The 12,276-nt window shown below is 41.2% G+C and overlaps 1 protein-coding gene across 1 annotated transcript in view; it reads right to left on the bottom strand.

Annotated features, from left to right (window-relative positions):
• The window catches only part of MOCOS (molybdenum cofactor sulfurase), a 752,911-nt gene that overhangs the window by 570,317 nt on the left and 170,318 nt on the right, over window positions 1-12,276 (bottom strand). Inside the window, exon 4 of the mRNA XM_077491912.1 lies at window positions 4,939-5,580. Coding sequence (XP_077348038.1) covers window positions 4,939-5,580 — 642 coding nt within the window. The remainder of the gene's footprint in view (window positions 1-4,938; window positions 5,581-12,276) is intronic.

Below are 12,276 nucleotides of genomic sequence, written 5' to 3'. Positions count from 1 at the left end.
AGAGGATAGCAGAGGAGTCTGGCGAGAAGACCCCCCTTCGCCAAAGCACCCCCCCATGTTGAGGGCACATGGCCTGGAGCGGCTCGGGGGGGGGCACTCGCTCGTCCCCACCGGCCAGGTAGTGTGCTCAGATAAGGGTCTGATATGGACCTGGGGGGCCCCATGCTGTTTTTTCGGGGTAGGGCTTCCCCTTTAAGTCCATACCAGGTGACGGGGCCAGCGATGCTTCCTTCGCTAGTCCCGGCTACCTGGAGGCGCGCTCAAAATGAACTGACTTTTCTCCGTGCGGAAAAAGTCCGTTCATTTCAAAAGTACGGTGGACTAGCACACACACGGCCATATTGTCTGCCGGACTGCGAGTCCGGCGGACAAATTTTGGTGCAAAACTACTTTCTATGTCCGCCGGACTTTTGGGTAAGCCCACACACGGGTGGATTGTTGAGTCCGCTGGACTTTTCCACGCATTGCTTGATCGTGTGTACGCGGTATAACTTCAACTTGTTCAATTAAGCTTTGACAAAAAAAAACAAAAAAAACTGGAGACTGGTTTCTATACAGAACTGCGCTAGATTTTGCACTCATTTTGCACTCATTTGGTTTTAGTAAATCAACCCCATAGATAATAACCTATTGGTAAAACTCAAAATATGTTTTGGGATCCGCAGTCTGCAGTTATCTGTGTTTTTCAGCCAGTTATCATTAAAGTAAATTGAACTTTCTAAAATAGGTCTAGTATTGTTTGATACCATTAGATTTGTCTTCTTCCTACATACTGGCTGAATGCTAAGTTAGTTTTAGTTTTAACTGTGTCTGAAGTTAACAATACCTATAACCTCAAACAATTATCCTTCAGATTCACCTAGCAAAATTCAAAAAAACAAAAACAAAAAAACAACTTACATAAGAAGCATGAAGCAGCACACAATCAATCCACCCAGTAATAGAAGTAGATAGACTGCTGTATATTTTTTTTATTCAATGGTATCCTTGATTCTGGGAGCTGTTGGGATGGCGTAGAGGAATTGCTTTTAATTTGGATATAACAAGCGCACATGACCATTTACAATATAATGGTCCCACAGATCTGGTAAGAGGCAACTTTTATCTTGTCACTTGGTGGTGGACCCTTTTGTACAGTGGAGGAGAAATATTTCATGCACACTTTCATGTTGGACTTTTCCAATTGGTGATCCTTCAAGAATTGTTAAATTGTTTTCTTTGGTTGTTCTCCTTCAATGGACATTTTTTAGACTTCTTTATCATTTCTTGTTTCACATTTACATTATATTTTGCATTAGCTAGCTATTTCACCTAATTGATTGTTATCACTTATCACTAGTTGAATATTATACTATAATTAGTGCTGCCTTTTATGTTGTCAAGCCATTTTCTGCAGAGGTTCTCCTTCTACAGATACTTTCTATTTATTGATTTATGTATTTATTTATAGTCTTTTGTTTTACATGTTTATATATATATATATATATATATATTTAAATATATATATATATTTAAAGCCCCATACACACTATTCGATTTTTTGCAGATTTTTGTCTTAAAACTTACCAAAACCATATAATATGAGGTCAAATCCTAGGAGTTTCAATTTGTATGCAATCAGGCAGGCCCTTGCACTACATGGTTTTGGTAAATCTGAAGACAAAAATCTGCAGAAAATCTAATAGTGTGTATGGGGCCTTAGTCTTCAGAACCACTTTAAAGTCCAACTTCTTTTTTATTTGGGTGTAGAAGGTCAGGACAGGAAGTAGTGGGAAATGTATTTAACGAAAACACATTTTTGGAAAAATGAGGAATAATTAGAATTGATAACCCATTTTTTTTATTGTTCTGGTCACAGAAAAAAATAAAAACCTGACAGAATAGAAATTTTAGGTTCTTTCATATCTAATCTATCTAAAAAAAATAAAAAAATAACAAAAACAAAAAGAGTAGTTAATGAGTTTATTTTTCTCAACATTTTTAGGAAATAAATCATTAAACCTAACCCTAACAGTAATTTATTGTAGACACATATCTTTGTGTTTTGCTGTTAATATGTAAACAAGTCTTACAAATTGATATTCTGCAGCAGACTTAACCAACAGCATCATCAATTCTTAACCTAAAAACTAAACTGTATAATCACTGTGCAACTTGGAAGAAGCTGATATTTAAACAGACATTGAAACTACTTAAATGTTTAAAAGATATACCTTTTAAAGAAGAAGTAAACTCTGGTGGGTTTTACTTCCTCTTTATTTCCCTGCAAAGGTAAAGAATAATGGGCTACTATGTATTGCGCCCACGCTGTCACCGTTGTCCCCACAAGCAGGGAGCTTCCATCTTCCCCCTTCTTCCTTTCCGGGCCTGCAAACTCCGGGTCTCTGACTGGCTGGAGTTGTGTGACGTCACTTCCATGCAAGCGCACGGGAGCCGCCAGTCGCGGCATGACCCCTATTAGAAACGGCACGATGTGCCCTTTCTAAAGGTGCATGCGCTGTAGTCATCGCCAATCGTCTTTTTAGTAAATATCTCCTAAACCGTGGAGGTTTAGGAGATATTACCAGCACCTACAGGTAAGCCCTAATATACAGGGTGAACAACCACTTTAAGAAATAATGCTTGTCTAGCAGAATTACATTTTCAGAATGGCTACAGTTCAGTTTAAAGAGTATGTAAACCCAACTTCTCCTGCTCCTGTTAAGTGGCAGTTCCCACCAGTGTGTAGTGCGAGACTGCATGCGATTTGCACAGCACTGCAGTGCAAATCACATGCGATGTCCATGCAATGTGATTTCAGACATACAGATAGTGTGGCTGATATCGCATTACATTCGGACCAAACTTGCACAGGACCCTTTTTTTGGTCCACACCAGAGTCTGGCAGTTCACAGTGCGATATGCGAGCTGAAATGGGGATGTCATTAACCGCTTGCCAACTGCCTGCCACCTGACTGCGGCAGAATGGCTCCACTGCGCGAATTGCAGTAGCTGTAATGATGGCCGCTTTAAGAGGTATAGGGGGCACGCTTCTGCTGCAGGACTGACAGGCCGATGCGTGTTCCCGGCGGCCGCAATGTCCCCTGGCCACATGTGATCACTCCTGACAGAGCCAGAATGAGGATCTGTGTGTGTAAACACACAGATCCACGTCCTGTCAGGGGAGAGGAGACAGATCATGTGTTCCTGGTATATAGGAACACAGATCAGTCTCCCACCCTAGGCAGAACACACTGAGGGAACACAGTTAACCCCTTGATCACCCCCTAGTGTTAATCCCTTCCCTGCCAGTGACATTTATACAGCAATCAGTGGCTATTTTTAGCTCTAATCGCTGTATAAATGTCAATGGTCTCAAAAAATGTCAAAATTGTCAGATTTGTCTGCCACAATATCGCAGTCCCAATAAAAATTGCAGATTTTTTTTTTTGGGGGGATATTTATTATAGCAAAAAGTAAAAAATATAGTTTTTTTCAAAATTGTCGATCTTTTTTGCTTACAGTGCTAAAAAAAAGGTGATCAAATTCCACCAAAAGAAAACTCTATTTGTGGGGTAAAAAGGACTTACATTTTGTTTGGGTACAACACGGCTGCGCAATTGTCAGTTAAAGAGGCACAGTGCCGTCTCACAAAAAATGGCCCAGTCAGGAAGGGGGTAAATCCTTCCGGGAGTAAAGTGTATAACAATGCATTGACACTCCCAGCAGTTCGCATATGGCAGTGTGAACTGCTGGGCCAGTTGGGTGCCTTACCTTATCGCACAAGTGTGGACCGTCACTAAAGCCCAACTCAGGGAAACTTGAAAATGATCCCTTACAGTGGGACTGCACATGCACTGCAGGGATTAATTGCTAGCTTTGGTCTAAGGAACTTGTAATGCCCTGTACACACGGTCGGAAATTCCGACGGAAAAGGTCCGATCGGATTATGTTGTCGGAAAATCCAATCGTGTGGGGGCTCTAACAGACTTTTTCCGTCTGAAATTCTGGTGGAAAAAGTTTGAGAGCTGGATCTCAAATTTTCCGACAACAAAATCCGATCTGACATTTTACGATCGTTTGTAGAGAATTCTGACGGCCAAAGTGCCATGCATGCTCAGATTAAATTACGAGACCAAAGCTATTGGCTGCTACCTTCTACGTAGTCCCGTCGTAAGCAACGAACGTCACTTCGTTCCAAACAATCAGATTTTCCGACAACTTTGTCCGACCGTGTGCATGCAACACAATTTTCGGCCAAAATCCACGGAAAAAATCAGACGGATTTTGTGGTTGGAATGTCTGACCGTGTGTACAGGGCATTAGAGTAGATTTACTCCTCCAATCCTCCACTCCCTTGTGCTGCAAGACCAGTCTCTGCAGCACCTTTTCCCCTCCAGCAATCTAAGGTTTTGAAGGCATAAAGGCCAATTCAAGCTCTGTAGCCCTGCACTGGACATGGTGATGCCAAGAGACAGGCATATGAGAGCACCGCCTGCTGAGGAGCAGATGATTAGGTAAGTAAAATAACTTCTCTTCTCCTGTAGAAAAAAAAGCTGTTCATCCTTTCGGTGTGGGCTGTGCAAGATTAAGATTGTGTTGATGTCCCAATATTTATGGACCTGACTGTATAACCATTGAAAGTGTTTTGTTAGATCTGTTCAATACATGCCAAAAAACATGATCCAAAAATGTTGTTAGCTGTAAATGTCCTGAACTCTCTTCTTGTGTTGCATCATTATTTCTAATTATCTCCATGCACCACCTTGTGTTATGGGAAGGAGGAGGAGAAGGAAAAGTATGCAAAAAATAAATGCAGCTATCGCAGTCTGAGGACTGGTAAGATGCCATACAACACATATTTGTTCTTGGGTTTGGATATTGTGTTTTACTGTGCCTTTGTAAAATAAATTGTATAGTATATTACAACTGATTAACATTGAATGTATGGGATGTTACCTGCTGCTAATTGATTCCTTAGGAACGTAGAAATCTTCCTTTGAAAGATAGGCTGCTGCTGTACCGCCTCCAAAATAATTTTTCCTCAGAAGGTGTGCAATTTCATTGGATACAATTAAGGCCCCTAAACCGGTTGGAAAACCAAAGATCTTGTAAAATGAAATGGTGACAAAGTCTGGTTGGTAGATTGACAAATCTAACGGTGAAGTACTGACAAACGAGGCGGCATCTAGTAAAACAACCCAATTGCCTGGCACTGAGATGGGCTTTATTTTTCCCGATTTGACTTTTCCTATCCAAGAGAGAGGATACTTGGTGCCGGAATGGTTGCTTACTGCAGGATAACAGAAAAGATGTGAAGTACTGTCATGCTGATTTTCAGTTGTTTTTGTTTCAAGCTCTGACAATAGCAGGTCTTCAGGAGTAACTGGAGTAGATGGTATATTTAATATTTTCATAGCTCCTCTCATTCCAACGACTGATGTGTGATTATCAGTAAGGTAACAGAAATGGCTTCCTGCATTATCTGGACTATCAGGTGTCCATGGAAAAATATCTGCCACAAGTTTCAGTGCCGCAGTGCTTCCAGATGTAAAGATAACTGTGTAATCGTCAGCAGATGTGTTAAAGTGTTGCAATATCCTGTGCAAAAGAGTTAAAGGATATATTAGTATGTTTTACCCAGCATTAAAACAATAAGAAGGACAAAATATCTATAACAAAAAGGCAGCAAACACCCCACCAGCAATACAGTTCAATGTTTCTTTGTATTTATATCCATAAAAGTACGGCAAATTTAGACATATCTGACACTGAAGTATTTTCCATATTTATAGATAATTTCACTTCTTGTTTCATTTCAACATTTTTAATTTGGGTTCATAAAGAGTGTGCAATAACATAGTACACGTAAAGCAAACAATACCACAATCTAGAATACAGTGCCTCGAATGCTGTGTAAAATGCCTGAATATTATTATATAAGCGGCCAATAATGTAGTGACTTACCAATATACACAAGAGAGTTCAATGCAAAAAAAATAAAAATAAATAACTAAGAGATCATACCTCATTTAAATGATGTGTCACAATAAAAAAATTATATTATAAATTCCCATTCTGCAAAATCAAGATCACTTATATTCAAAACGATATAAATAAACAAAATAGTGCAGCACTCTCCCACTACTCAACAAATATAAAAGGTGATGTGTTATTAACTTAGCACTTTATAAACGAATTTACAAAAAAATCTACAAATCAATGTGCAAAGAATCTACATATAAAATATCTATACACTATTTAATGTGAATACATATAAAATTTATAAGGCAAGAGAAAGTACGTTCTAATATGTGTACTCAATCAGCTGACTAAAGTGCAAGTGGGTAAATAGTACTCTTTCAGGGCCAGTTCACACCATAGAAACACAGTCTGGATGCGTTCCAGATGCTTTTCTGCATGTGCATTCCAGATGCATTCCAGCGCGTTTTTGATGCAGTCCAGTGCATTTTTTCCCCCTCTTTTTTTCTTAACCTTAAATAAGGACGTGTGTTCCAGTGAATTTTTGGTATGTTTTATGTGTGCTCCTGTGCATTCCAGTGCATTTTTAATGTGTTTTACAGCATTCCAGTATAGTCCAGTGCAGGAAAAATGCAGCATGTTCTACTTTTTTTTTTATGGAACTGGAACGCACTAGAACTGCAAGCACTGGTGTGAACTATGCCATTGAAAACCATATAACCTACTTTCCAATGCATTTTTATGCACACTGGACTGCATGTGGTGTGACATTGAGTTCATGTAGAGAGGTACATTTGTGGCACAGTTGAAGTGTTCTTAGATAAGCTGACTGTGGATGGCTGGCAGCTTGTGATAGGCTAGAAGTAACTCTGTGGAAGGCAAAGACTGAAGGAGAGCAGCGCCATCTAAGTGCAGCATTTTTAAGACATTTTATTCTATAAAAGACAATAGGTAACGCACAAAATGTATGAGATGTCAGTGCATGTGGGATTAATAATGTGGTTAATCTGCTCTTGGGGAAGGTGATCTTCTTACTGGTGAAGAGGCAGCTCATGGGTCCAGGGATGCCAGTGGTTCCCAGCACTTTAAGACACTCGGGACGGCTCACAGACATCGGCATATGTCACTTCCAGTTGGAGAGAGAGCGGGGATGAGCTCACGTTCGAAGCATGCATGCTTCTGCATCAGGCTATATGATTTTATATATATATATATATATATATATATATATACACACACACACACACACACACACACACACACACACACACATACATCAATTGCCTTTTATGGAATAAAATGTCTTAATAATGCTGCTCTTAGATGGCACTGTTCTGCTTCTGTCTATATAAAATTATAAGGGCTGTTTTCTGCACAGCGTTAACAATGCACATGCCTTTCTGATCTGCTGTGGGTGCCAACAAATTGTTACTGGCACCCCAAACAATCATATGCCTGCACTTGGTTGCATTTTATCACAGTACCATGCAAATTGGTGCAGTACTTTTTTCTGTGATCCAGTGTGATTTCAGCCCATTCAAATGAATGGACTGCAAAATCGCACCTTACTGGCTTCAGCACTTAATTAAAAGTGCATCCGCATGTACATTTTTTCCCCTGAATTTAGAGCAGAGTCTGTGACTACAGTGGGATGAAAGAAATGTTGCAGAGGGCATACCTATCAGATCATCACTGCTGATTTACAAGCCTATAGTTTGCCAATCAGCACTTAGCTACACCTAGTCCCATGTATTGCTTTGTAGATTAGCAACAGAGACAGTGCTGCAAAAGACTGTCTCACTGGGAGCTGTAGTGTCAGAGGAGGGGCATGTGAGACATAAATGAAGGAGAATTTTGGCAGTCAGGAAAGGTAAAAAGTTTTTTGTTTACTTGAGGCTTGTGCATAACATAGACATTGCATTTAGTACTTGTCACGCAGGAGCCTTTGGTTGCACTTGAAGCACACAAATCCTCAAACTTGGAATACGTTGATTTCTAAAGAATTCACCCAGACCTGTCCAATGTCTCTACCATCTCTGGTTAAGCAAATAATGGACAAAATGGACTGGAAACAGAATTGTTTACTCACTGCCCTGGATGTAGTTAACTGTGCGAGAGAAGTACCTGCTGAGTGTGTAATAGGCCTGGACAGACAGTGAAAGTTGATTCTGAAGGATCTACTGTAAAGTGATTCTTTCTTCAAACTACCAGATCCATGGTTAAAATATAGTATAGGTGGACCCTGTTATGGTCTTTGGCTGCTTCTTCTTTTATAACAACAAAGAAAGTGCTCATCAGATGGTAAATTGTTGGATGTGTACTGAGACGTGCCTGTTGCAAAAGTTCATCTAAATTGAAGGACTTTTTGGAATGTTTATTAGTATCAAATACAACCAACATGCTTTAGCGGGCTCTTCTTCAGGACTTCAGCAGTCAATGTTAATTAACCACTTGCTTACTGGGCACTTAAACCCCCCTCCTGCCCAGACCAATTTTCAGCTTTCAGCGCTGATGCACTTTGAATGACAATTGCGCGGGCATACAACACTGTACCCAAATGAAATTTTTATAATTTTTTTCAATTTTTTTGATGTCCCGATCATGGCCGACGGTGATCGGGATGATTACCGGCTCCGTTGTATCACATGATCAGCTGTCATTGGCTGACAGCTGATCACGTGATAAGGGGTCGGGATCGACCCCTTCCTCGGATCAGTGATCAGGCGAGTCTCATAGACTCGCCGATCACAGAGCGCGCCGCGCACGCCCCTCAGGGGGCGCGCAGGCCGCTCGTGCACGGGACGACATCAATAGACGTCGTCCCGGCAAAGGAGGTCCGCGCTGTAGCCGTCATTCGGCTATAGCGCGGGTCTCAAGTGGTTAAAATCACAATGCTCTAAGGCAGGGGTAGGCAACCTACGGCCCGCCGCCGCTATATGTCAGGCTTGTCAGTGCATGTGACCCACATGCACCCAGCCCGCTGACATTTTAACACCGCTTTCCTAGCATGACAACTGATGTGGCTCTTCTCCCAAGCAGCGGGAGGGGACGTCCCCCTTTCCCGCCGCCTTTTGCGGCTAGCCTGGGCTCTCCCATCCAATTCATTGTGAAAATTTGTCATGGATGCACATACGGATAATATGTAAAGTGTAATGTACATGCAATTTTGTTTTCTTTCAATAAAAATCTTTTGTGGAAAAAAATATCAAATTTTAGAAGAGGACTCTGAAAACAGCAAGAGGGGGGCTTGAACACCCACTGGTCTTGTACTGCAGACACCATGGGGCCTGTGCTCCCAGATGGGCAGTGTAGGCCTAAAAAAACACACAAAAGCCTTCTGGGTCTGAGTTAAAATCTAACACAGGGGATCCTGAGATGCAGAGTCCTCGAAATAGGAATCTTCCACTTTCCTAAGATATTCAGTAGTTTGTTTCTGCATCATCCTCTGCTACCTCATCTGTTAATAAGGAGCAGAGAATGCAATCTTGCAACCTCGATGGACCTTGCAGCATCCCTGCCAACGTTACTCAGGCGACTGCAGCAAGTTGATCTGTCAGTCAGGTGCCCCAAAAGTAGCAACTACTTGATAAGTAGAACTCAGATTCAAAAAAGACATATTGACCTCCAGTGATAATGTTGCATATGGGACCATGTTTTAGGATCCATTCCACCTGATGGAGGTATCTGTGACCACTCCCTCCTCAACATCCCCTCCTTCCGGCCTTCCTAAAGACATGTTGACCCAAATAAGGGAACCTGTGCTGAACACAAAGTCAGCTGAGGGGGCAATGTGCCAAACAAACTAGTGCACTAGTTACCTTAGGAAACTGTCCACCCTATTACCAGCACCTACCACTACCTACCCGTGACCCCAATTAGGAAAGGAGTGTTTATATGCTTATAAGCTTGTGTCTCTGTGCTCACACGTGTAAACGTATGCATGGTTCAGGGAACTTGCAGTGTCTCACAAAAGTGAGTACAACCCTCACATTTTTGTAAATATTTTATTATTTCTTTTCATGTGGCAACACTAAAGAAATTAAACTTTGCTACAATGTAAAATAGTTAGTGTATAGCTTGTATAACAGTGTAAATTTGCTGTCCCCTCAAAACAGCTCACACATCCATTAATGTCTAAACCGCTGTCAAAAAAAGTGAATACATCCCGGTGAAAATGTCCAAATTGTGCCCAATTAGCCATTTTCCCTCCCCGGAGTCATATGACTCGTTAGTGTTACAAGGTCTCAGGTGTGAACTCTCTGAGAATCCGAAAAAAATAATTGTTACTCTACATAAAGATGGCCTAGGCTATAAGATGATTGCCAAGACCCTGAAAATGAGTTGCAGCACAGTGTCCAAGACCATACAGAGGTTTAACAGGACAGTTTTCACTCAGAACAGGCCTCGCCATGGTCAACCAAAGAAATTGAGTGCACGTGCTTAGTGTCATATCCAGAGGTTGTCTTTGGGAAATAGACATATGAGCGCTGCCAGCATTGCTGCAGAGGATGAAAGGGGTTGGGGGTCAGCTTGACAGTGCTCAGACTATACGCCGCACACTGATTCAAATTGGTCTGCATGGTTGTTGTCCCAGAAGGAAGCCTCTTCTAAAGATGATGCACAAGAAAGCCCGCAAACAGTTTGCTGAAGACAAGCAGACTAAAAACATGGATTACTGGAGATATATCCTATGGTCTGATGAGACCAAGATAAACTAATTTGGTTCAGATGGTATCAAGCACATGTAGCCACAACCAGGTGAGAAGTACAAAGACAAGTGTGTCTTGCCTACAGTCAAGCATGGTGGTGGGAGTGTCATGGTCTGGAGCTTTATGAGTGCTGCCGACACATTTTATTGAGGGAACTACGAATGCCAACATGTACTGTGACATACTGAAGCCAAGCATGAGCCCCTCCCTTCGGACATTGAGTTGCATGGCAGCATTTCAACATGATAACAACCCCAAACACACCTCTAAGATGACCACTGCTTTGCTAAAGAAGCTGAGGGTAAAGGTGATGGACTGGCAAAGCATGTCTCTAGACTTAAACCCTATTGAGCATCTGTGGGGCATCCTCAAACAGAAGATGGAGGAGCGCAAGGTCTCTAACATCCACCAGCTCCATTAGTAGCTGTAAAATATTGTAATTATGAATATATTTCATTTAGCTTGTATCTATGGAGGGCGTGCAACATAGCTTCACAGGAGTGTCTGTTAGACACACAATTTGGTGCCTAAGCTTGTGAACACAAACAATGGGACCCAAACATCATTGTTCTACACATACTAACTTAAAGGATTCCATGTTTAGATATGAAATGAGGGTCAATTATGATCAATACTTAACTGAAGGTCGTGTACCTACAAGTTAAGTCTCCCACTCAAAATAGTCAGTGCCAAAGATTTGCATTAAGGGGGCTGACTTATGCAAAGTATAGGAAGTATAATGAAGCATCAGCCTTTAATTATATACACAGACTAGATGGGAGGGAAACACACTCTATGGCAGAGCTGTCACGTGAATGGAATCTCTATGGGATGGTAAATATGGGAAATCTACTTGTATCTAAATATGTTGGTCTTATGTATTTTATGTCCTACTGTTTGTAGTATAATGTTTTAAGGAATATACTTGGTAAGCCATGATTCTTACCTTTTTCCTGTACAATTAGATAGATACTTTATACCAAGGGTCTCAAACTGGTGGCCCTCCAGCTGTTGCAAAACTACAAGTCCCATGAGGCATTGCAAGGCTGACAGTTACAAGCATGACTCCCACATGCAGAGGCATGATGGGACTTGTAGTTTTGCAACAGCTGTAGGGCCACCAGTTTGAGACCCCTGCTTTATACCAATACATTTTTGTTATTGTGCTAACATTTTCACTCATGGTCAAAGAACTCTCGCTTAACCCAAATCATACCTGAGAGAAATTAAATCTCAAATATAGTAAACGGGTAACAGAGGAGTGGAAGAGGACTCCACTGGCAACCCGTGAAGCTCTGGTGAACTCCATGACCAAGAGGGTTAAGGCAGTGCTGGAAAATAATAGTGGTCACACAAGATATTGACAATTTGGCCCCAGTTTGGACATTTTTACTTAGGGGTGTACTCACTTTTATTGCCAGCAGTTTAGACATCAATGGTGTGTGTTGAGTTATTTTGAGGGCACAGCAAATTTACACTGTTATATAAGCTGTATGTTCACTACTTTTCATTGTAGCAAAGTGTATTCCCCCTTTTTTCAATTCTTTCAATTTTTCTTTATAGATTATAAATATCTGTCCCCGTCAGACCTCAATTTAAACTGCAC

Source organism: Lithobates pipiens, unplaced genomic scaffold (assembly GCF_037356315.1).
Source record: "Lithobates pipiens isolate NorthernLeopardFrog02 unplaced genomic scaffold, aLitPip1_a1.2 Scaffold_19, whole genome shotgun sequence".
Lineage (NCBI taxonomy): Eukaryota > Metazoa > Chordata > Amphibia > Anura > Ranidae > Lithobates > Lithobates pipiens.
The sequence above is the reverse complement of the archived record's forward strand: the minus strand, read 5'-3'. Positions and strand labels throughout refer to the sequence as shown.